The sequence below is a fragment of the Sander vitreus genome, chromosome 9, assembly GCF_031162955.1.
Source record: "Sander vitreus isolate 19-12246 chromosome 9, sanVit1, whole genome shotgun sequence".
NCBI classification, from domain to species: Eukaryota; Metazoa; Chordata; class Actinopteri; order Perciformes; family Percidae; genus Sander; species Sander vitreus.
In genome coordinates this window covers 692,449-719,731 of record NC_135863.1, presented here as the reverse complement: position 1 = coordinate 719,731, position 27,283 = coordinate 692,449, and the positions used below count along the sequence as shown (strand labels likewise).

Here is a 27,283-nt window from a genome sequence, read left to right as displayed (position 1 = left end):
ATGGTTTAAATCTTATGAAAGGGGGCGTGGCCTGAGTAAGTGGGCGTGGTTAAAGTATCGGGGGCGGCTCAGTATCACATGTAGACCCCCTTTTTGATTGTCGGAAATTTCAAGCAGATATGACAATGTACACTGTAGTTACAGCCACTTTCTCGTTTATCGCTAAACACTCAAAATGGCCGCCATGCCACGCCCACACCGTTTGACGAAAAGTTTTTCTTTTAATAACTTTTCATCTTTAAGGTGTTGAGATGGTACAGACCAAATTTGAAGTCCATCGGATGAAATCTCTAGGAGGAGTTCATTAAAGTACGACACGTAGAAATGGCCAAAATCTCACACATTTGGAACTTTCAATTCAAAATGGCAGACTTCCTGTTGGGTTTAGGGTATGGCTCCCATTATGTTTTTTGTACATCTTGACATGCTACATATGTGTACCAAGTTTCGTGAGTCTACGTTACTAAACGTACTGCAGGGGCTCAATTTTTGTAAGTTTGTAGGGGGCGCTAGCGAGCCATTTTTGTGCGCCTATTCCCGAAACACTTAAAATACGTAAATGTCCACCAGAATTGATGCAACCGCCAATTTTGGTGAGTTTTTGAGTATGTTAAGCCCCTCAAAAAGGCAATTAATTTGCCGGGAAAAGAATAATAATAATTCCTTCAGTTCCAATGGGGCCTTCGCCACTGTCGGCGCTCAGGCCCTAATAAAGTATCAAAAAAAACCAATGCCGACGTTGTTCTGGGATCAGAGGTGTTGTAGGAGAGGAGAGCAGGAACAGGAAACAGAAGCCGTGCAGCTTTGTAAGAACAGACGTTGTCAGACGGTTCTCTTTATTTCAGGAAACACCATCCATACCCACAGCAGCTCACTCATATTGAAGTTCGATACAAATTTCCTCCTCTGGTGCTCTCAAATCTCCCACTCAGAGAAGATATTGATGCCAGGTTGTCTGTCTGCGCCCTGACCGACCTACACTGCAAAACAACTTCAGCTGATAAAACTTTAAGCTGATAAATGAAGGAAAAGGTGCTTATTAATTATACGGTTGCTGTCGGGACAGAAACCTTGTGTCTCCATATCTCATCATTTTTAGTTTTCTTTAAAGTGCTCATATTATGCTCATTTTCAGGTTCATAATTGTATCTAGAGGTTATATCAGAATAGGTTTACATGGTTTCATTTTCAAAAAACTCCATATTTTTGTTGTACTGCACATTGCTGCAGCTCCTCTTTTCACCCTGTGTGTCGAGCTCTCTGTTTTAGCTACAGAGTGAGACATCTCACTTCTGTTTCATCTTTGTTGGGAGTCGCACATGCTCAGTAGCTAGGTAAGGACTACTAGCCAGTCAGAAGCAGAGTATGAGGGCGTGCCCTGACAGTAGCTAGGTAAGGACTACTAGCCAGTCAGAAGCAGAGTATGAGGGCGTGCCACGCTAGCAGCTAGGTGAACATTATAACGTGTTACAAAGTGAAGTAAAGGCTGGACTACAATAGAGCTGTTTGGAGCAGTTTGTGAACAGTGTTTTCTGTTGGAGATGATAAGTCCCTTTGGGGGGGACTTTGGGTTTTTTCACTTTGTAAACCTATAATGTGCACAAACAAGCTATACAACACAATAAAGGAAAGGGAAAAAGCCAAAAAGCATAATATGAGCACTTTAATAAATCAATGCCATTGGTCACCCTTTTACGTCTGCTTGTGGGTTTCCCAAATATTTAACCAGTGACGAGGCGATTTCGTTTGACTTCGACTGAGGTAAATAGCTGAATAAAATGTTTGCAAATTAGCCTTTTTTTTTCATTTTCTGAAAAACAATGGTTTAGGTTTTGGATGAACAAGGTTTTTCGCCCGGCAGCGAAGATATCTGGTCTAAATACCTGTGTTACGTTTGACTGATTATCCATATACTAAAATATAACATAACCTTATATAATCAAACACCTTGTTGTTGTTAACCTTTATCCCTGACGTTGCACTCCCCGCCAGCCCTGCAGCTTCCCTCCTGCTACTTCCCTCCTTTCATAAGGTTGTTTAGGGCGAACTAACCTCAGGTACTGCTCTGACAAAGGCAAGCTAGTGGGAAATGTTTAAGGATTAACACAAAATATGATAGACTTTTGTGACTTAATTTTGAAAGAAGTAAATGTGTGAATGCATCTTATTCCTTTCTTTACTGAAATACTGTACGTCGGCCGCAGATTTTGGGGGGATTGCGACATGACGATGTGGACAGAGTGTGCGTTTTTGTTTTTGTAGTGTATCCGGTGGATGAGCTGATGAGCGTTAATGGACGCGCTGACAGCACAGGAGTCAGTTTTCAGCCCCGCAGCACTCAGACAGATCGATACACAGCAGCTCAGCTTTCAGCTCAGCCAGGCAGCAGATCTGCTCCTGCCGACACACACACACACACACACACACACACACACACACACACACTCACGCACGCACGCACACACACACACAGGGTCCAAAATTAGCACCATCCATAAAATATGCAAGTGGCTTGTAGATTTGCTTCACTCACCAGCCCAAAAAACAATGGTAATCTATTGAGTGGCTGCTTAAATTTAAACATTCACTAGACATTTGGCTGGTGGACGAAAAAAGTCAATTTTTAACCCCGCGCACAAACACACACGCGCGTGCGCACACACACACACACACACACAACACACACACACACAGAGAAAACTTCTCAATGGCCAGTTGCTGATAGCGACAATTGTTTTTTCTAATCACATTTGCTCTAAAATCTTTGGTATGTGCACGAGCACAGACATTCAGGAGGGTCCTTGTGTCAGATATCACATGACAGCACGGTGTCGTCGGAAAGAATTGAAACCAGCAATAACCTGCAGTGCAACAACTTATCCGTATTTGATATGGGTTTTCCTCAGCTCATGGAGAAGTTGAGGAGGTTTCACCTTATTTTGAAAGCCTGAAAATCAGCAATCAGTTTCTTCTTTCCCGCACTACAGTTCAATTAAAGTTCCTGGATCTTAGCTGACTGTTCCAGCTCAATGAAATAAACCATGAATGCCTAATCATCCTCATCCCCAGGCATTCTTCATAGACTTCCTCATATCTTTGTGCAAAAGTCACCTGATGCACCTTTAAAAATATTCACATATATTCTGACATAAAGGTATTTTGGTTGAAGGACATTTCCGGCGCAAAATGAACCTAGGGGTGAATAACAAATGTGTACCGAGTCGACCGTTCTCTGACGAACGCCTTGTTTGAGCTACGTTACTGGTTACTGGTTGCACGGAGTTCGTCATTCAACTGGTCATGGCTGTTTTCCCAAGATAGCGCCTGCATGTATACATGAACGCTACTGTCTTTATAATCTATCTTTTTAGCAAACTGTCTGTACACTTACAAAGTTCTCAACGCTTCGGTTTACATGTAGGGACCCTCATTATGCTACCGTGGAAGTGTGGTGCTATTTTTAGCCTTGTTAGTGGTATAAAGTAGATATTTACCCTCTGCCCCAAAAGCTAGCGTTAGAAGCTAATCACCGGTTTGTGTTAGCTTGCTTCAAGCTAGAGACACATTAGATTAGCATGAAAACGTCACAGACTCGGTACACATGTGTTATTACCCTTAGGTTCATTTTGCGCCGGAACTGTCCTTTAAAAAGGTTTCCTTCACATTATGAAGGCGGACTAAAACGCAGGATTAAAGGCAGAGTGCTGTGTTATGTTGTGCTTAAATCCAGTGGGAAGTTGCAGTGTGGAAGGGCGAGCTGAGGTTGAGATATGATTATTGTTTTTGTCTGCTGTGCAACACACTTTTCCCCTCCATACATATTTGTGCTGGAAAATCTGCCTCAAATGTTCTAACAACCACGCCCAAGCATCTGCCCACACCGCCAGTTATTATTGTAACTATGGCAACGAAACTGCCCGAACCATGACAACTTCTTTTAACCCAAACCTTGACTTTACCCTAAACGTCCTGCTGATAGAGGCCTCAGGTCAGAAAACATTCATCCTATAGGACATGGAGATACAACGTATTATTGTAGTAAGTCATTATTATTACAACAAGGGACTGGTTGAGAACAGTGTTCTTAAATTGGCTGTTACGTTGAGAAAAGAGGATTTTTTTTTAAATGAGGCTAAAAGAAACTTTTTATGTCAGTAGTTAATGCCAAAGGCACCTGACCAAGTGTCACTTTTTGACGCCATAGCAGTGAGAATATGTTGGTTTATCCACAACCCTTGGTTCAGGGTTTCCCGTGCAGAGCTGGAGATGTCGACTACATAAAGAAGTGATTCAGAGCCAATGGCTTGAGGGGTGAAGACACACACACACACACACACACACACACACACACACACACACACACACACACACACACACACACACACACACACACACACACACACACACACACACACGCAGGTTTGTGGCACTATCTTTGTGGGGACCCGTCATTGACATAATACATTCCCTAGCCCCTTACCCTAACCTTAACCATCACAACTAAATGCCTAACCTTAACCCTTACCCTCACCCTAACCAGAACCTCATTCTAACCCTAATCCTAAAACCAGGTCTTAACCCTCAAACAGACCTTTAAACTTGTGGGGTCCAGCAGTTTGGCCCCACAAAGCTGTCAGGACCCCACAAGCATACTGGACTCCCAGTTTTTGGACCCCATGAATATAGTTAAACAAGCCCACACACACACACACACACACACACACACACAAACACAAACACACACACACAGTGTCTGACCTATTTTCAAATGCCACAACAAGAACTAGGAGAGCACAAGAAGCGAGGAGGAAATAAAAGACCCCTTGGAGATCTTGGGAATTAAAAGACGTGCCGTTTTAATCCCATGCTCACTTTGATGTCAGTTGCAGCATCGGGAGTTCTCTCTGCGTTTTGGTCTCTATATGAATGATACCGCGCACACGGTCCATTACCGCCACTCTGGTAATGGTAACCCAACTCTGACAGGCCTTTGATAGCATATGTGGCTTTTTCAGAAGTGAATGCTGAGCCCGAGGGCAGAATAACAGATTAACAACCCTAATTTGTCCTGAGGTTTTAATGGCCAGAATTATATGCAATCCGGCCCCTTCTTCTATCAATCTAAGTGTCTCTGTGGTCGGTTTGAATTCGCAATCATAGGCAAGCCATGTGCTTTCAATTTCTACTGCAGACTAATAAAGGCCATTTGAGAAAGGGGCATTTTGATTGGGGGGGAGGGGGGGTAAACCTCGGCGCTGCAAAACGTGGATGTTTGACAGTTACAAACGCAGCTCTGGCAGGTTCAGGTTTCCTCCGAGGATTGATTCTCTAAAGTGATGCAAATGTGGAGAGAGGACAACACACACACACACACACACACACACACACACACACACACACACACACACACACACACACACACACACACACACAGACACACATACACAACCTGGATTCAATAATCCAGACCGCTCTATTAAAATGAGAAGACCGACACACGCTACCACTGTCAGAAAACCTCAATGTTAAAACTACGGTGGCAAAGAAAGGTCAACAAACTTTAGTCCCTGCTCCATCAGAAGGTGGAACGTTTCCTGACAGCACCCTGACTGTTATGTCTCCGCTCGATTTTCGAGAATCAGTTGTTTCCGTTTGTTATAGTTTGAGAGTCTGAACTGTAAATAATCCACTCCCCGCTGTTGTAAATCAGATCAATCACATTCTGAACTCTGGCCTGAAAATCTCAAGTTTTGTTTCTTTTGTTTCTTGCCAGCTCTTTCTGTTTCTGAATATGTTTTCGTCAGCGAACAACATCATTTTTGTTTTTTTTGCTGGATTTGTGTTGCCTGGGGAATCTGGGTGCCTCATCTTGTGTTTCATGACACACATTGTAGCACGATACAGGTTTAGATATGTTTGAGACATTACATCCTCATCACAGTCAGACAATCACAACCACAGACAATCAAAAGCTAGAAGCCTCTCGTGAAATTGCACACAAAATGCTGTCAAAACTCAAATGAACAATTGCCACTGCAGCTTTCAGAGTTCATCTAAAAGAGGGAGAGAGAAAAAAAGTTCCAAGGAGCGAGTTTGAAAGAAATCCTGTGCCATTGCAGGCTGCACCATTCGTACATACGGCGCGATATATGCTTCTGCGTTAAATCGACGCCGTGGCGAATGTGCAGACACCGACCCTACGCTGTGACCACATCTCGGCGACGCTCAGCCGTGGCTTGGTAGCGTTGCATTTCCCCCCCTTCTCCATAAACAACATGAAATCAAGGAGAGGGTTAACTTTTCCTGCTACAGATGTCTTACCGTGGTCAGAAAGAACAGGGGAGACACTTTGTTTCTCTTACTATGACTCTGACATTGCTGGGAGGACAATTTTTGGGGCTTCTATGTGTACCAGATTGCATGTGAGAAGGCTATATAAGACCAATACAGTCAAAAATGTTTCATTTTTTTTGGTGAAATAAAAGCATGTCTGGCCCTTGATGAGATTCTCATTTTCCAGTGTGGCCCCTATAGTGAAATTGAGTTCGACACCCCTGCATTAGAGCATCTACAAACGCTGCAGCATTCTTTAGAAAACTGAGCAGTGATAATTTAAAGACTCATTTGCGGTAAATGGTGTGAAACATAAAAATACTCGGCTGCTTGCAGCTGCAATTCAGCATACAACATCAGCAATCCGAGTCCATTTGCCCCTCATCCCTGCATACAAAGCCGGTGTTTAGGTTGCCTCCCAGTCTGCTGTCTGCGCTGTATGTCTGCATATATAGCATGACTCATCCCTTCATCCTTCAGTGGGAGTCAGAGGGAAAACTTCAAAAGGAAAGGCGCCCGCGCACTAAAATGTAGCCTTGAACCAACCAGCCAAGAGTTCGGCTTTCTGCCTCTGCTCGTACAGCCGCAGGGGAAATATCTCTTCTTTATGAAATACAAAGCTTTATCCTTCAAGCTTTTATACCAGTTCAAGATGCAATTTACCCACATAAAGCTGTCGTATAGAGAGGCGAAGTCCCTCCCTTTACAATGGACCACCATGGGACCTTATTTCATAATATAAAATATGTCCGGCAGTGAACTGGGAGAGACAAATAATTATCTGATCCAGCAGTAGACCCTGAGGAATGCTCATGCCGATACACGTTGGTGTGTTTTTAATGTCTTGCCCTGTTAATTAAAGGCCTTTTATCACTTTTTGTAACCGACCTCGAGTGCCTGTTTTTTGTATGACTTTTATAGTCATATTTCTTCCTCCTTTCAATGATCTGATCCTGTTTGAATTGAGCCATGAACACATGATGTCCGTCAATTTTAAAAGATAACTTTGCAAGTAAAGAAAGTCTCTGGTCCAGGGTTTCCCCCAGAAAAGATGTTTAGCCCGGTGGCAAGTGCCTTTTGTTCGACGAGGGCCCGGCTGGGGCCAGTTACAGACTGATGGCAGCATTAATGTAGAGCCCAATAGTTTCTACATTAAAGGATAACTACCTGGAACCTATTTTCCTGTGTTTGTGTCTAAGTGACTGATGGGAACAACAATCTCTGACATTGGTCCAGTAGTAAGCGAGATCGCTGCAGTCGGCAGCGGAGAAACAAGCTACTATGTAAGTTAATGGGGGACATTGTCCAGCTTGTATTTACCTTCACAAAAGTGCTCGTTTTGCCGCTGACAGACTCAGATTAATATTCTAAGTTCCTGACAACATTATGGAAAGGATCCCGTCAGAGATAGACCTTTACATCCTCTTTGAGACCGTTCTGTTTAACGAGAAACAGCTCTGAAGTCGCTAGCGCCATACCCACCAGACTCTATTGAAAAAAGCAATACTTTTAGCGTGTATAAAGTAAAATATTTTCACAGTAAATCAGTAAACTATGTGTTTATTTCCACCAAAACTAGAGTTGTGACGGTTGGAAAAGTGGAAAGACGACCAAAAACGGCTTTTCATACTTTTATTTTGTTTCTGTAAACTTTGAATGAAGTGGATTTTACGATGCTAAAATTACTGTTTATATACATGGAGTCTGGTAGGTTTAGCGAACGAAATCTTTTTATGTTTAAAAAAAGGATCTTACTCTTTAAGAGAAATGTCGACCTCCTTAGAAATCCTTTCCATAATGTTGTCAGACACTAAGAATAATAATCAGTGGCAAAACAAGTACTTTTGTGAAGGTAAATACAAGCTGGACAATCACCCTATTAACTTACATTGTAGCTTGTTTCTCCGCTGCCGACTGCAGCGATCTCGCTTAATACTGGACCAATGTCAAAGATTGTTGTTCCCATCAGTCACTTAGACATAGAACTAGAACAAGTCGAGTAAATGAATGGCTCAATTCAAACGGAATCACTACTGTACATATTGTTTTACGAAATAAGGTCCCACGGGGGTCCACTGGAAAGAGGAGGGACTTCACCGCTCTCTATAATGAAACATTAAACAAACGTAAAGCCAGCACAGTTGCATATGTCACACGACACTGGCTGATTTGAATCAACAGCAGGTTTCCACATGTGGGAGTAAATCATTCCTCCTCTGCAGCTCTGCCATCTTTTTCAAAATGATTTCTGTTATGTCTCAATGCTGCAGAAGGAAACGTGCTTTCAGCTTTATATACACAGTTTAGAACATCCATCCTTGGGCACAATCTACGTCCTAATTTATGCGTCTGACCTATTTTTGTCTGACGGGTCAGAACATTATGATTCAAAGGTCATATATTTCTACAGTGTGTCTTCAAGCCAAGGTCTTAATTATCTCCCATATTTACAACCTTAGCGCTTTATCACAAAAGAACACTGAGCTTTAACACACTGGTTTCCAAACGGTTTGGCTTGTAACTCCTTAAAAATGCAACTGCGTCTTCTTCTGCACGTATTTGACAGAGGAGTCTTGGTGAGTATACACTAGAGGTAGAAAAAGAACTCAGATCCTTTGTTTAAGTAAAAGTATAAATACCACAGTGTACAAAACACTCAATTAAAAGCCTTGCGTTCAAAATTCCACTTGAGTAAAAGTAGATTGTTACCCTTAACACTTGTGTTGTCTTCCCGTCTACCGAACCATCTTTTGACACACTCGCTTTTGCCTTTTTTGGTCACTTTTGTTTTTGAAGTTTTTCCCGACGTTTTTGACACTTTTTCCGATGATTTTGTCGAATTTTTCCGACGTTTTTGACCCTTTTTCTGATGTTTTTGTCGGGTTTCTTTCAGCGATTTCTTTTTACGTTTTTGTCGTTTTTTTCCGGTGTTTATGAAGGTTTTTTACCGACAATTCTTGTCAGTTTTTTCAACGTTCTTTTGACATTTTCCCCCCCAAATGCTATTTAATTGAATAAAACACCCAAATTAAATGAAAGTAGTAAACTGATCATTTATTTTACTTGTGAAGAGCGTTGAACGGAACCATCCACCTTATTTTCTTTGACAATTAGGTTGAAAGAAACCCAAATTTCTGATATAGAATCTTTTTGAAAATGGGTCAAATTTGAACCGAGGACAACAGGAGGGTGAATCAGTCCTGATTATGCTATGCATGCATGCAAGTCATTCCTCTTGCACTACTGTACATATTGTATAATATCTGTACATATTGTATAAGCCCTCAAATACTTACAATTTGCACCACTGTACATGCTGTATAGTTATTTATTCTGTATTACCATAGTCATACATGGCCTGTTTATAGCCTCTACACCTGTAGTAATAGACACTCATATAGGCACATATCTATATATTTGTATCTAATTTACATAAACGTGACACACAGGTTAAAGTCCTGTGTTGTTTGACCCATCCACCACCCCAACCAACCTCCCTACGCGGAATTTCGGGCTTTCATACTACTCTCTACCGACGTTACTGTCTTAATACTACGTCATCTTCAAGCGCCGCGTAGCTGCTGCTATGCCCGGTGCGTTCTACACACACGCTGAAGGGGATTTCTGCGTTGTGTCTGACGCTGACAGCCACTGCCCAATGAGTTCGGAGTGAGAATGGGTTGGGTGGGAAGACAACACAAGGGTTGAAATTGTACTTAACTAAAGTTATTGAGTAAATGTATTTAGTTACTTTCCACCACTGGTATTCCCTGTTGGTCCAGATTAGACTGAATGTAATTTAAAACCGGCCCAACTTTGGATCCTGGATCAGGTTTTGGTCAGTAAGAACTGATTAGACGTGTAGTTGTAACGAAATCTGTTAATATTTCGTGCCAAAGTTTGCCCAGAAAGAGTTGAAGTGAAGTAAAATGAGGTGCGGTGCAAAGCCTTTAAAATGTTTCCTCTTGATTCTATAAATTACCACCTGTTTAAAAAGTCAAAAAGGCTTTTAGGTAAAAAACAACACAGTCTGTTTTTTTTTTATGCTGCGGCTTTCTGTGTCTCAGAATCGATCAGACAGTTTGTTCCACAGGAACGAGCGGATTTGATCTCATCCTGCTGGAGTTTCGGATTTCATGTCATTTGACCTTTTCCCCAATACAACCCAAACTCTCCACATCAATCTAGCATTACTACAAGCAACCCCCTCCCCTCCTCCTACAGCTCTGTCCTTCACGAAAAAGTGAACTGGGTAATTGCAGCAAGCACCTCCACAGTTATTTCAGACCCATAATGCACCTGGCAAAGCTCCCAGAATCCATTACTCTGGCACAGAACCAGAGCCAAACTACGCCTCTCATCTTCTCAGTTCAGAACCAAGAAGACATTATTTAGCTGTGTGGCTTTTCACACACAATGCTTGATTCCAACTTCTGAAAATATATCTGCAAATGTTTCATTCATGGATTCATATATCACCTTTTGATGTTTGATTCTGTCTTTGTCTGAAACGAATTGGAGACTGTCCTCCCCTGGAAAACACTCCCATAAGTTGTTTGTACAAGCAGCAATTACGACCTTTATTCACGTTTATAGTGACAGCGCCCTCTAGTGGCCGTAGTAGTTATGACGGGAGCAAAGCAGGAAGTAAGTTCCTCTTTCTTTGTGTTGGCGTTCTAACCTCCGGTGGATTTGTGAGAACTACGGTTAACTGCTCCTCAGATCTCTGCAGGGTAAATCCAGACAGCTAGCTAGACTATCTGTCCAATCACATGTTCCACCAAAACAAGCTCCTTCCTGAGACTATTTAGCAGAGGCACCGTGGCTCAGTCCGGCGCTTAGCACCGCCCACGATGATTGGGATTGGTTTAAAGAAATGCCAATAAACCAGAGCACGTTTTTCTCCCATCCCAGAATGCTGTGTGGACTCAACAGACCTTCCTCCTCAGCGCTCTGGAGGAAGGTCTGGTAATGCGAGACTACATTCAGTGTCACGTGCGTAATCTTCAGAACTTGTAGTAACTTCTGTAACTTGTGATTTTTACCCAAACCACAATCTTTTTCTTAGCATACAGTAACCAATTAGTTTTGTGCCTAAACATAACCAAACTGCGACCATTTCACAACGTTAAAGATGTGTTCACAACCGTGACAATTACGTTCAAAAATGCATTCAACGTTCTCTGATTTAGATAGGAGGTACTATTTCTGCCAATGCTAGGGGCATTATTTTTTTAAACGCTCCTGTGGGTCGTATTAGAGGGGAGGAGCAAACGACACATATCGCCGTATGGTTTAGAGAAGCAACAGCCAGACCCACGTGACGCGTTCGTCCAATCAGCTGCCGGTTTTCATTTTTTGGGCAACAATACAGATTAGCACCGCCTGCTGTTATGGAGACGTATTACGTCTCGTCGCTTTGGTTTGTTCCGAGGCACTTTTTTGACCAACTCAGGGAGACTAATCAGTCCAACTGCCTTTTCTGCCAACGGTCGGCCGTCTGGTTGGTATGTAACTGCCTTAAGACAAATCAACTGCAGAGAAATGCTTAAGTCTGCTCTTTTTTCTGGTCTTTTAAAGTTGAAGGCTGTTAGAAAAAACACGTAATGGTCCAATCATTGCCATAATGTAGAGCGGCCGGATGACCAGAGGGGTGAATCTGTCCAATAACACAACACAGATGTACTCATTGACATCTCTTTCAGTTTCTGTCCACGACTGTAACGTGATCGTGGGTCATAAATGCCATCCGGTAAGTAACAGAAGCACTAAAAAAAATCACAATCTTTTAGTGCAGTTGAAAACCAGAATCAGAAAAATATGTTGGAAAAGCACAATTTAAGGGTTTCAAGGCTTTGAATATAGACCTGTGCACTGTGCAGCTGTATTACTGTATGTGGGAAATATGGATATCAGATAGGGATTCAGTGTTAGCAGATACTTGATATTTAATGATCTGTATCAGGGCCAGGGACAAACGAAGAAAAACCTTGAATTGCAACATCCTTATTATCCATGTCAGTGCGTACATAATGGGAGAAACAGTATTACAGTATGTATAAGAGACAGAAGAACTGTGGAGGGAAAGGAAATCTTTGACTCATGCAGAGTTTCAGTTGTGAGATGGCCAACCAGGATTTAGGGGTTATTAGTGCGCTGTGAGGCTGGCAGTGTAATGCCCCTGACACACCAACCCAATAATCGGCCGTCGGACAGTCTGGCGAGGTCAGTGACTCAAGTCTGTTCGGTGTGTTCCGTGCCATCGTCCGTCGGAGGAGCTGTCGGCCTTCAGTTTGGCCGACCTGACTTGCTGGGTCGGAGGGCGGGCAGTCGGACTCAATGACCAATCCGATTGGTGGAATGCTAACCCGGAAATGACGAGCGGGATGAGCGTGACTAAGCCTCTCAAAATATGACGAAAATCTTTTAAACTGACCTTTGTCGATCTGAAATGAAGACAGATTCAGCAACTGCACGGCCTATTTCTCGCTTAAAATGTTTTTAGAAACGCGTTCCGGTGAACTATCTTCGTAAAATATGAGCTCGTATTCTGAACGAGACGCCATTATGCCTGTAAAATCCGGGAGCAGCCAGACCCACGTGACGCGTTCGTCCAATCAGCTGCAGTGCATTTTTTGGGCGACAATACAGATTAACGCCTGCTGTTATGGAGACGTATTACATCTCGCACATGCGCAGAATGTATGCTCAAGTCGGTGTCGTTTCGGTGTGTTCTGATGCACTTTTTGGACCTTGGGGAGCCGACTGATCAGTCCGACTGCCTTTTCTGCCAACGGTCGGCCGTTGGTTTGGTGTGTCAGGGGCTTAAGACTTTCTTTTGTAAGATAGCCACAGTGCTTGAAATGTGCCAACTTGTGAGTTTGTGAGACGTTTTCAGTCGCTCAGTGCAAGAATCTCTCCTCACTGGGTATGTGTGTGCTGTTAGTGAAGACTTTCAAAGGAATCTGTAACCATGCAACAAGAAAATAACCGGCATCAAACAAAGCTCAGGCATGATTTCCATAATGAATGAGGTTACAAAAGCTGGTTTCAAGCCTGAAATAAAAGGACATCTAGGCTGTATCTAAGGTGGGAAACTCACATTAGAGCATCTACAAACGCTGCAGCATTCTTTAGAAAACTGAGCAGTGATAATTTAAAGAATGATTTGTGGTAAATGGTGTGAAACGTGTAAAAACACCTGACTGCTTGCAGCTGCAATTCAAACAATCAGCATGTAGAAGAGACAGAAGAACTGTGGAGAGAAGGAAAGTATTTGACTCAAGCAGAGTTCCAGCTGCCACATCATCTTCCCAAACACACCTACGTAGTGATTACCACAGAGCAGAGACAAGCCTGGGCAGCGCCACACTAACACTACTGGAGCCTCATTGCCCAGCAACACTTTCAGTTTATGTTGCTGGAAGAATTTAGCCAGCATCAAACTCTTAAACTTCATCAGAAAGCATGCACCATGTGAGAACACGGGTTGTGTAAGAGCACATGTTCCTACCTGTTCAAACTCTCTGAGGCTGTGCATCTGTACCAGTGGGCCTTTATTCGTCTCATCACACGAGAAATCTGCACAGATAGAAAAAGAAAGATGTAAATACAAATCTAACATATCCTTTAAAGGACAATTCCAGCGAAAAATGAATGTAGGGGTTAATAACATATGTGTACCGAGTCAAACTTTCTGTGGGACATGTTTTCATGCTAATCGAATGTGTCTCTAGCTTTAAACAAGCTACCGCAAACAGGTGGCTAGCTGCTAATGCTACCTTTCTGGGCAGATGGTAAATCGCTATTTTATACCACTAACAAGGCTCAAAGTAGCACCACACTTCAACGGTAGCATAATGAGGGTCCCTACATGCAAACTGAAGCATTGAGAACTTTCTAAGTGTACAGACAGTTTATTAAAAAGATAGATTATAAAGACAGTAGCGTTCATGTTTATCATCGTCACCATCCTCAAAAACAGTCATGACCAGTCATTACGAACGCCGTGTTTGAGCTATGTTACTGGTTACTTGTAGATATCAACGTTTTTGTGTAATTCTGAGCACTTTAAGGGCTTCATTTAGTGAGTTTGACAGATCATTCTAAACTGCCTTTGCGAATGAAGACTATGTGTTTCGGTTGAAAGCTCTAGACCTTAAGACAACCTTGAGTAGAGATTTTTTTTCTTCATTGGAAGATCAGCCTCATTTTTAGAAAAGCACACGCAGAACGGGTTTGTCTAGAAGGCTGTGTTAAATGATATTAAATGCATTTCATTATGTAAAATGCACAATAAATCCTGACTATACCTATGCAACAGATTACAGATATGTTGATATTTTGGCAGTTAATTCAGCAGCCGCTGTTCATCGATGCATAGCTGTCATGGAACTGTGGATATCGAGGTTTCCATTATTCTGAGCACTTTTAGGACTTACTCCATTCTTGCGAGTAAACCCTAAACAATAACCCAAACCCTAACCCCTAACCCCTAACCCTAACCCCTAATCCTAAACCCTAAACCCTAACCCCTAACCCTAAACCCTTACCCAAACCCTAACCCAAACCTAACCCTTGACAAACAATTCAAGACTGCCTTTGTGGATGAAGGCTGTGTGATTCGGTTGAAAGCTCTAGACCTTAAGTCAACCTTGAGTAGAGATTTTTTTGTCAACAGTTGTTTTTTTCAGCCGTGTTTTCAGAAAAGCACACACAGAACAGGTCTGCCTAGAACAGAGATCTTCAACAGGGTAAACAGGTAAACGCCTGAGGGGTCCTCAGAGTTAAATATACATTAACATGAAATCAACATATTATTAGCAAAGATGAATTGGCCTATTCGTACAAAAATAAAACATTTAATTAACACAACATTGATGATAAACTTTCTAAGTAAGGTAGCCATTAGTGTAGGCCTCCACAGATACAGTTAAGCTTAATGATTTACTGTGCCTTCCACATGTATGTTTCACATTAAAACTTGATATATGAATACCATTATCCATACATCTATTTTCATTCATCTGGCCAGTTTAATATGCTACTCATTTGTTATACTGTAGTAGGGGGTCCCTGCTCTGTCTCTTTTTCAAGCAAAGGGGTCGTTGGCCTAAAAAAAACATTATAGACCGCTGGTCAGAAGGCTGTATTATAATGCTCATAAATGCATTTCATATGTCAAATGCACCATAAATCCTGACTGTACATACATTTGAAATACTTCAAGTGTGGCTGAGGACCATCAGTCAAACGGAGCAGAGCTGAAATGTAAACACAGCAGCTTCTCTGAGACGTCCTGATCAACCCTCGCCTCATTAAAACCCTATTAAACCTGGATATATGGGCCATGTCCACACACACACACACACACACACACACACACACACACACACACACACACACACACACACACACACACACACACACACACACACACACACACACACACACACACACACACACACACACACACACACAGTCCAGCTGAAACACTTCCAGAGGTAGACGTCTCAAAGCCAAACCTAGCGTCTCTAAAAGGCCATGAGCGTTCCCAGAAACCTCCACACAGGAGGGATTTGTGCAATAGTTTGTGTTTTATTCCTTTAACAGCGGGGCCAATGGGGTGGGGTGCCAGATCCCGGGGGGGGGCATTATAATCAAGACGGCTTTGGCAGAGCACTGATTTCTGACGGTTCCTTAAAAATTGTGGGCACATTAAATATTATTAAAAAGCTGGAAGGTATTGTTGATGGAGGCCTGGAGCGGGCCGTGGTACAAAATATTACACAAAACTGATATGAATAACGCACTGGTACAACCATGCAAACACACACACACATAAAAATGTTGTGTTAGTGTAATTGTGAGGACCCTTATTTACATAATGTGCTCCTTTTGTCCTAGTCTGGATCAAAGGAAGTACATTTCCAGGATCCTTTGTCCCCGCTGCTATAAGACTCTTTAACAACTCCTGAAGAATGCATCACAATATATTTGTACAATATGTTTTTTTACAATTATGTTACGGCTATTTGTGGTTTTATTGAGGTTTCAGTGTGGAATTGTGGTTGCTTCTTCGAGCTGCTGGACATCTGAATTCCCCTGTGGGGATGAATGAAGGATTCTATCCATCTATATATCTAAAGCCTGACATCGGGTGCATCACCTTCCGCTCTCTGTGTGTTGCCGTTCTCACACTCTGTACGCTTCGGGAAACAACAACAAACTACAAGCTAGCAAGCTACACTCTGAAAATGGCAAGTTTTGAAGAAGATTTGGATGGTGCAACAAGGCAGGTCTGCTTGGTTCTTTCGGGAATGATTGTAAAGATTTACAAAGAATATGTTTAGGTCATTTACTATCTACTGCACATAGTCTTGTATTGCCAGCTCTATCTCCAGCGCTGTGGAGATAGAGCTGGCCATAGTAGATAGTAGATAGTAGATTTCGGGGGGGATGCAGGGGATATGTCCCCCCCAATGAGGTAGATTTATCCCCCACAAAAAAATATGAAAGACAAGCCCAAAAAAGGTAACAATTAACATTTAACAATAAAGGAGAATACTTAATAATAATAATTTCCTTTATGAAAAAAAGACATTTCCAGCATGAATTGATGCAGAAAAAAATAAAAATTTCCCACAATGCCGTAAATTAAGTGAAAATTGTATGTGGGAGGACCCCCAGATCCCCCAGTTTCAATGTGCTCCCTCCCATTGTTGAAACAAAACCTACGTCCATAGAACTGGCTACACCACAGATGCATTCTGGGATGAGAGAGAAAAATGCTCTGGGTTGTTTGCATTTCTTTAAACCAATCACAATCGTCTTGGGCGGCGCTAAGCTCTGGAAGCAGCGACGGTGGCTCTGCTAAACAGTCTCAGGAAGGAACTTGTTTTGGTGGAACATTTGCACCCCGCAAAAGAAAACGCCACATCCAATATTAAATGAAGTTAACTGTTGACACAATACAGTGACGTGAGCTATTTAAATTAACTGCACGTATCTCTGTGTGTACATCGTCCACATCAACCCCACCAATCAGTCCCAAGACGTCCCAGTTAGAGAGGAAATGACCTAAACATATTCTTTGTAAATCTTTACAATCATTCCCCGAAAGAACCAAGCAGACCTGCCTTGTTGCACCATCCACATTTTCTTCAAAAGTTCTGAGAGTGTAGCTCGCTAGCTCGAAGTTTTTTGTTGTTGTTCCCCGAACCAAAAGGGAAAAGTAAAAGTTCGACATTTTTGGGGAAATGCACTTCTGTCGGCGCCGGATATTCTGGCGATTATCCGGTAAATGTCATTGATCCAGACTAAAACGCCAAAACAACTTTGTAACTACTGCAATAATAACAACATTATCATTTCATGGTTCATTCTTAAACCTGCAAATAAATGAGTACTCACAGAGTACTTTTTTTTTGTACTATAATTCTACAAATTTCACAGTTCTTTTGGGGACACATCTTAGGAAATTGTGAAGTATGAGAACACACACACCTATTAAAGGAGGGGGCGGTGGTTGTTAGAGACACACTCATTCATAGATACTCATAGTGGACACACAGTGTCGCTCCTGCAAACAGCTAATTAGTCAATACTGCAGCCTGTATCAGGCAGAGGGTAATAAAACTGTAATGAGCTGTTTATACTGTTTTTTTCCCTGGAAAAATCTACCAGTAAAATCTTCTAGGTACAAATGAGACAAAGAACACATTGATTAGACATGAGATTAAAGTCAGGCATTGAGCAGAGTTGGGCTGCAACTACAGATTATTCCTATAGTCGATAAAAATAGCTATTTTGATGCTATCATAGTAGCTCCCCTAGCACTCCCATTCAAAAGGCCATTTGACCGAAAAACCAGAATACGGTCCATCTTAAAAGTGGCGCTTCCGTCCTAATTATGCTTTTAAATGAAAGTTTGACTCACAAAAACACCCTAGGTTGCATTTTGGCAAGAGTTAGGCTTTAAAACAGAACAGAAGTTATGAATAAAATGCCCAAAATGTAATGGAAGAATGGAAGAATGTTGTATGGGTTCCATAAAACGTATATCAATGCATCCACGTTATTTTTTGGGCCATTTGGTTGAAATGAAAAACAATTTTTCTGATATAAAAAACTGTTGAAAAACGGGTCATATTTGACACAAGGGTCAAATACATTCAGCATATTTACTCACCCATCATAGGTCCGACGCTCTTCGGCCTGGCTCGTTTCTCTGCACCACAGTGCCTGAAACAAGAGACAGCTATCAGCACTTCCCTCAGACTCAACACTGTCCCATGTGTCTACCCCCCCACCCCAGCAGCCACACACACTGCACTCAAACCCGTTTCCCACATTTATGGTAATGAACTATCCTCCCACCGACAGCCTACAGGTATAACCTGCCTGCTGGAGTCCAGTCTGCTTCACATGTCACACTCTGAAAAAGTCTGAAAAAGCACAGAGGGTCAGAAATAGTCCCTTGATGAGCAGAGCTTCCCACTGATATGTCAGAGACGGTAGGCACACTCACACACTGGTGGCGGTGGAGTGGAAACTGAGTCAGCAGCGCATGCTTTAAGTCACACAGACATCACTCACCAGCTGAGAAAAACAGTAAACAAAGACACGGAGTGGAAGAATCCAGGAAACCCTAATGTGTTTGTCTTTATCGCTACAGTAGTGTGTCTGTGTGTGCTTAACGTGTTGTTAATGCGTTTTTAATATGTGTCTATGCACTTTCACCTGTGTCTACTGTGTATGATACTTGTGTTATGTTTTTCTCATGCCATCAACCTGCCAGTAGTCATGATCTGGAATAGTGGTTGTGTCATTATAACTGTCTATGCCTTTATGTCTTTCTTGTTTTATGTGTATTTGTTGTATTGGTGTAGTGTTATCTATTGTTTTTAAGCCATCGACCTGCAAGGGACTACAGATGATAATTAGCCTGTATGGCTAAATCTGGCACATTTACATGTTGGACTCTGTACTCATGTTGATTAATGTGCGTTGTCCCTTTTAAATAAAGAAATCTAAAAAATAAAAATAAAAACTTGCCCAGACTTTGTTAACAAGTGAAGAAAGTGTGAGTAAATGATTTATTGATTTAGATGTACATTCATTCATGCATTTATACATATAATAATCTAGACATGCACTAATGATTAGTGAGTGTGTTTGTAGATGTTTTAGAAACACGAGTGTAACCAACATACTTCATTGGTTAGCAACGTGAAGGTTTGTGGTTTTTCTTAACTTTTAAAAGATCTCTGGCTTTAGAGATTCACCGTCTCCACGTGGCTTTAAAGTTGGTCGATAAGGACGATGTTTTTAGGATCAGAGCAGCGTGAGCTGGTGTTTCTCCCCATTAGCACGTCCTCAGGGCCTTTTAATGAATAATCAATGAGCCAGATTAAGTCAAAGCAGCAGATCCTGCCGCGGTGTAAAGATGTTTAACTAAAAGTGAAGATCAGAAAGACGAAGAAGCTTCACGTCGGGGTGAGAATGTAATTAGGCTCCACTCATCGTCTCTGAATAACAGGAATCAAGGCTTTCAGGGAGTGGATTTAACAACATGTTGACCATGTAGCTGTGTGTGTGTGTAGTCGTTGCTACAAGACCTCCATGCTGGCCTGAACACTTGGCGGCGACAGCTGGGGGAGATGTGAGGAAATGTGTGACAATAGAAGCTGAGTGAAGCCTCCAACAGCTGCTGTGCGACAGCACAGCAACAGATCTCTGATCAGCTGGCTCGAGTCGTTGCGTGAGATAAACATTTGTGTGTGTTCTCTTATGTGTGGCTACTTGTCATCAGACCTCTGCAAATCTGCTCCCTGTTAACTAAGGTTGAGGCTAGAAGGAAAACAGCTCTGGCGATGACAGTTAACTTTAGACACCAAAACGACTAGTTAAGTTTAGGAAAAAGATCGTGGTTTGGATTAAAACACTCCTGAGAAACGAACACATACTGAACCATATATTGACTGGTTTTCGGACCCCCTGGACCCCCTCAATACAGTGAAACTGAACATTTTAGAGTGGCCTTTTACTGTGGCCAGCCTAAGGAACACCTGTGCAATAATCATGCTGTCTAATCAGCATCTTGATACGCCACACCTGTGAGGTGGATGGATCATCTCGGCTCACTAACACAGATTTGGACAGATTTGTGAACAATATTTGAGAGAAATAGGCCTTTTGTGTACATAGAAAAAGTCTTAGATCTTTGAGTTCAGCTCATGAAAAATGTGGGCAAAAACAAAAGTGTTGCATTTATAATTTTGTTCAGTGTATGTTTCCTGGGTAAAAGTAATAAAGTTATATTATAACATCAGAGAAGTTCCGATCCCAAGCATCTATTACCGTCATTTTGTTGCTAATCTCTCCCTCGGTTGTGCTGCTTCCAGTGCATCTCATACATTTCAGCTTTTATCCAATCAGATTTCCCTTCAAAAATCCACTCTGAGGCCATCAGTGTAAATCCCTCTGCTGTTCAAGCAAATAGTTGTGGATTGTCATATTCTTTAGCCAATCAAATTTCGAGTTTGCCCTGTTGGGCGTATTCTTTGACAGGCCAGAGCCTTCTAGCTAGCCCAGCCACCTACGTCGGCATTTTTCGGACCAGTTAGCCAACTGAAGCAAAACTAGCTAGCATCACATAGCGGTAACTTTAGTTCACATTCGTTTCGAGTTTTAGATGTAAAGTTGATGTAAGAAAGGAGGATGTACTTTTTTCTTCAAATGATGAGCAGCTTTGGTAAGTTTAATGGATTTTTCTGCATTTTAGTCAAATGATTTTACTAGCTATTGCTGCTTGCGTTAGATTGTTGCTGCTGGTGTTGAAGGTTTGAGCAGTGTCAGTGGCCGCTGTGCCCGTGTGTGTGTGTGGTGACGTGTGTGTTAAGCCCCAGCAGCTTGGCTGGATTTTGTGGGGAAGCCTCGAGATCACGGATTGCGTGATTTGTGTTTCTGTTGTGTGTTTGTGGTCGTCGTATGAGTAAATGTGACTGGTTGTTGTGTGTTGGTTTTTGTTTCTTTGGTAATTACATTCATTTTGGGGGTGGCAGTAGATCAGACGGGAGCGTGCCTACGTTCCCACAGCCCTATGTTCCCACATTTCTAAGATTTGTATCAAAATCAGGCCCTATGTTCCCACAGTTCCCACATTTCTAAGATTGTTTTCCAAAATTAGGCTCTATGTTCCCACATTTACTTTTTCATAAATTTGTATCAGATTGTATCCCCCTTTCTCCCAATTTGGTAGCCAATTACACCCAACCTATTATCCAGTAGCAATGGACTACAGATGGAATGTAACCCTAACCCTAACATAGGGCCTCATTTTAAGAAAAATCTTAGAGATGTGGGAACATAGGGCTGACCCCGATCACAATGTGGAATAAGATGAACCCTAAACCTATTAAGGGGGAGAACTGTAAGTCAAAGATGTAAACACATTTCTCAGTACCAAAACATATGAATGAATTAGAGGTTCAGTGTCCCGGCAGGCTTTAAGAGGTTGAAATGATATTAGTGAGCAAAGATAAGTCAGCCGTTTGCTTTGAAACGAGTGAAACCAGCTCAGCCAATAGCTGCCCATCATCCAGGAACAGCACATGTAGGAGTCCAGACCTCATTATGTAACTCTGGCACAAAGGTCCTCTTCTCATTGCAACAAGACTTTTTACTTTATGTATCTGCATTCAGTGCAGAGGGGAGGCTTTTCTATTCACATTAATGAATGCAAGCACACACACACACACACACACACACACACACACACACACACACACACACACACACACACACACACAAAGAAGCCTTACCTTCCTCTATAAAGATATCCGCTCATTTTCCAACTGCATAAATACACCAGTACACTCCCAGCTGCCCCAACAGCTGCTCTCCCAGTATCTCCTCCACCGTCAGGTGAGTGGAAGCCCTCCGTCTAACTTCAGTATGCCTCCACTGACCTGAACACATCCGTTTATCCTTCAACTGCAAGCAGAGCTCCAGCAGACGCAGCCAAAACGCCAGGCAAAAGAAGCAGAGCTGTGAGTTGGTAGGAATCCTCCAGCTACAGCCAGTAGTTTGTGACTCCTCAGACCCAGAGAAGAGTGACCACAGTCAGGCTATTTGGCCAGCGAGGCTCCCAGAGGAGCGAGCCAAGCACCCAGGCAGACATTTGACGTGGCAGAGAGCAGCAGCAGCAGAGCGGGGAGGTAAACACCAGTGGGGAGCAAAGGTACACACACCGCTGCTGCTTCAGCATGAAAGACTGATCTGTTTCAGCATGCTCCAAAACAGACGCTTCACTAGGTGTGTGTGAGTGTGTCAGCTTGTATACAAACCACCCCAACGTCTTCCTGCCATGGCTGGGAAACCAGTCACTAACATGTCAATTCACTATTTGCCTCTGGCATTTTTTTTAAAGCAGGGTGGAGCACAAGATGGGCACCCATATGTGTGTGTTTTCATATGTGTGTGTGTGTGTGTGTGTGTGTGTGTGTGTGTGTGTGTGTATTTATGCATCCCCTCCTCCCCCTGCAGGTGTGTGTGTGAGACATGTTGGAGCATGTTTGACCAGCAGGTAAAACAAGAATCCAGACACCAACCTCTGTTTCTGCCTGCAGGTCTTGCACGCACACGCGCACACACACACACACACACACACACACACACACACACACACACAGTGACAGATCTGAGGATCTTTTCTTCTAAAACCACATTAACTATGTCTATTATCTCTCTCTTACAAAAGCAGAAGTTCGACGGACAAACAGTGCAGCTGTGTTGACTTGATTCAAACAGACAAGCAGCATATTGAGGCCGGTGGAGGCAGAGTCTGGATCAACGTCCGTGGAAATTCCTCCTCAGTGCCTCTCCAAACAGGAGGGTGTGGTCTGCATGTGTGTGTGTGTGTGTGAGTGTGTGTGTGTGTGCATGTTCTGGACAAAAAAATAACTTTTAGTTTGAACTTGAATAAGCTCTTATTTATCTGAACAGAGAAACAGACAAACTATCAGGGTGATCCTGGAGTCTGACCGGCTCCCATTTTAATTGGGACTGCTGAATCAGTTGGAAATTAAAACACCTCCAGCCTTTCAGGGTACATGATGCCTTCAATCGCCTGGAAAGCTTTGATTGTGAAACATATACAGAAAGTGTTGAGTTTCATTAAAAGCAGCTTAACACTCACATACAAAGTCTAATTGGATGGAAATATATGATCTCTTTTTGATTTTCACATAAAGAAGCTCTTTGGATTGTGTAAGTCTCATGTAGCCTTGCAGCCTCACATGCAATTTGGTCCACATAGAGCCCCCAAAAAAGTCCTCCCAGCAAAAAAGTTCCTCAGCCATCACAGAATTTAGCAAATCAAGCAAAACAAAGCATTCTGACTACCGTATTTTCTGGACTATAAGTCGCATCAGTCAAAAAATGCGTCATGAAGAGGAAAAAAACATATAAATGTCGCACTGGACTATAAGTCACATTTATTTAGAAATTTATTTCACAAAATCCAAGACCAAGAACAGACATTTAATCTGGAAAGGCAAGTTATTAAACTACCCAACAGCCCCCAGAACAAGGGGCTGAATACGGTAGGTGTCCGCTATGTTAACGTAACACATTAACAGTTATTAAACTACCCAACAGCCCCCAGAACAAGGGGCTGAATACGGTAGGTGTCCTCTATGTTAACGTAACACATTAACAGTTATTAAACTACCCAACAGCCCCCAGAACAAGGGGCTGAATACGGTAGGTGTCCGCTATGTTAACGTAACGTAACTGCACTGTTGACGAGCCTCTCCCAGCAGCACGTTGTTCAAGCACCCATCTGTGGACTCCTTCCTCCAGCTCTGGCCTTCTGGATTTCAGCGCGACTAGCTTTCTTTGTTTTCTTCATTGCAGTAAGACTAACCTTTTCTCCAGTCCCTCACAAGTTTCTCTCTCACTCCAAACTCTCGTTCTGCTGCTCGATGACCGTTTCCGGCTGCGTGTTTTACTACCTGCAGTCTCCTGCAGCTTCTTTTCTTTCTCAGTTGTCTTTAGGAGCAGCATATAGTCGTCACAAGCCTAGAGCGCCTCTCCCGGCTGTAGACGGTAATGTTTTCAGCATGAAATAACATTTAAAACATGTTACATTATATATATTTTGATATATAAGTCGCACCTGACTATAAGTCGCAGGACCAGCCAAAGTATGAAAAAAAGTGCGACTTATAGTCCGGAAAATACGGTACATTTTTAAAAGTAGGCTACCAAACAGCCGACTCACAGCAACATGTTTCACAGCCTGAATATGCAACTCTGCAAAAATCTGCCACAATTCTGCTTTGATTGTCACGTAATTGCAGATTAAAAACTGTCTTTTTGGTTTCTGGGCGAACCAAAATGTATTGTGAACCTAAATTGGCATGTGGGCCGCGTTCAAATTTGTGAGGGGCTAGATTTGGCCCGTGGGCCTTGAGTTTGACACCTGTGCTCTACAGTATTTGTGTAAGAGGTGTCAAACGGCCGGTACAGCCCTTTAACTATAACTACAACTGGATGTTTCTGAACACCTGCAGCACTGGGGAGTAAAGTTTTTGCAAAATACATTCCACATTCAGCACTCTCTTTCCCTCCCTTATCTTTTTGCTTTCTCTCTCTTTCAGCCAGCAGATGTTCCCTCACATACCTGCGTCACATTCCACACATGCAGCCGGTTCAGTCAGGAGCGCCGAGGGGCTGAAGGACTACAGGCATGCAGGTCTGAGCCGGGAGGAGACAGAACATCACAGGATGGACCTGAGCCAAACACTTTTTGCAATCAGCCAACACAACAAGCCTCTACTCTGTGAGTTACTGCTCCGTTCACTTAGAGTCCTGGATTTTTATCTTTATGTGTTCAACTTTTTGTACGTTGAGTTTATAGTCTCAGACGCTATGGGAGATAAACGGAAAGGACCATGATGATGTTTAACGTAATAGAAAGGAAACTTGCTAGTTTTACTTCTTCAGGACTCTAAAAAGTAAATAAATTCAAAACAAACTGAGACAGGAAAAATCACTTTTTGGTTGAGCTGCTTGCAACTCATAGACTTTTGCAACCTGTGACAAACGTTTGCGAGTAGAAAGTGCTTTTTTTTAAAAGGGCAACAAGCCAAAAAGTTGGGAATTAGTGCTCTAATAAAGAGTTGTCCAACACAAACAAGAACGTGTCACACAGCTTTCCTATGGGCTTTCATTATACCTGCTTTTCAAATATTTGTATTAACTTAATTATCTGGATACCTGAGCCTTTCAAGATGACTTGCAACTGTCTGTTCCTATCTGTATTATTTTGTATTAATACAGAGATGTGTCTAGAATTAGTCTGAGACGGATTGCATCCACATATAATACAGATGAGACAATAGGTTGTCTCATAATACATCTCCAAATGTGTGCATCATTTCTGCAATGTTTCTGTGCAGTTTGTTCTGGATTTAGAATCAGTCAGGTTGGGGTGTGACAGCTTGATGTTCTGGGTTCATCACAAAGTCAACCCAGATGAGTGATGTTGGAAGATTGTTATTTTGGTTTGAGGTGAGGCCGTCTGTCAGCTCCCTGACTGAGCGAAGGAGGGCGGGACTTACAGGAAGAGAAGAAGGAAAACAGTCAGGAGACAGACGTGAAATGAGGGAGGAGAGGGGGAGTCTGCTGACAATAACTTACACCCTGTAATTATCCTGATCACACCTTTCCTCCACACTTCTCTTGTCACCTTCCTCCCTCACTAACTTCCTTCTCTGTTGAGGCAGCTGTCATAGAGCTGAAGATCTTTGCCTTAATTTCTATTATTTTACACGGGCTCAGGCTCGGGCTTCCGCTCCGGGTTGCGCGGTAAATGAGCTGTCAGGTGATGCATCTCGATTAGCGCGAAAATGGATGCTGAGGAGGTGAAACGGAGGCTATTTTTTTTTTCTTTGTTCCAACTTTCAAGTAGCCAATAGCCTACGTTAGTGATGAATAAATGATGGTAAAAAAATGATAAATGAGTTTTTTCTCTTTTCATTCTTGACAAAAGGCAAAAGAGCTGTGTGTGTGCGCACATTTGAATAATGTTGGGCTGTAAACGGGTTCGGGATTTTAAAAAGCTGTCAATCAAAATGTACTTGTCGGGCTCCGGCCTTGTCGGGCTGAACTTTTACGGCCCAATTACAGCTCTAAGCTCTCACCAGATCAGCTGCCCGCGGTCGCTAAACCTCTATCACTTAAACCTCCTACTTTCAGACTAAATGCTGTAACGCTCAACTTAAAGGTAAAATATGTCGTGAGTATGGCTTCTACGGTTTGTAAACACACCGTTCAAAGTTAACCGTTCCTCCCTACAGCAGACATTCCCTTAAGTTCCCAGCTAACGCTAGCGCTAGCTAGCTAGCTTTGGTTGACAAGGTGCTATACCAAACGCTCACACCCACATGCACGCACGCACACACGCACACACACACACACACACACACACACACACACACACACATACACACACACACACCAACCAAAGCAAAACAACAAACTCCAGTGTGGGAGTCTCTCTCAGGTTAGTCTATATCCACGACGTACCACTTTAGGGATTGCTCCGGTGCCGCCGGAAATTCCATCGGATTTCACTTTTCGTTATCTTCCTCTTTCTTTGTGTTGGCGTTCTAACCTCTGGTGGATTTGTGAGGACTATGGTTACCTGCTCCTCAGATCTCTGCAGGGTAAATCCAGACAGCTAGCTAGACTATCTGTCCAATCTGAGTTTTCTGTTGCACGACTAAAACAACTTTTGAACGTACACATGTTCCACCAAAACAAGTTCCTTCCCGAGGCTGTTTTGCAGAGGCACTGCGGCTTTCAGTGTTGCCAACTCTTTTCCAATGAAAGTAGCTAGCACCAGCTCCAAAAGTCGCTAAAAGTAGCTAGATGACGTCAT

General features: G+C 42.6%; 1 protein-coding gene across 3 annotated transcripts in view; it reads right to left on the bottom strand.

The window, feature by feature from the left end:
* pde4dip (phosphodiesterase 4D interacting protein) overlaps positions 1-22,754 on the bottom strand; it is a 139,728-nt gene extending 116,974 nt beyond the window's left edge. Inside the window, exons 1-3 of one of the 3 annotated variants that reach the window (XM_078258284.1) lie at positions 22,158-22,754; positions 18,524-18,576; positions 13,847-13,914 (exon numbers count right to left, since the gene is read on the bottom strand). In XM_078258284.1, coding sequence (XP_078114410.1) covers positions 13,847-13,914; positions 18,524-18,576; positions 22,158-22,183 — 147 coding nt within the window. In that variant the 5' untranslated portion in view covers positions 22,184-22,754. The remainder of the gene's footprint in view (positions 1-13,846; positions 13,915-18,523; positions 18,577-22,157) is intronic. The other 2 variants (XM_078258285.1, XM_078258286.1) reach the window with 2 other exon arrangements.
* Positions 22,755-27,283: the final 4,529 nt, after the last annotated feature.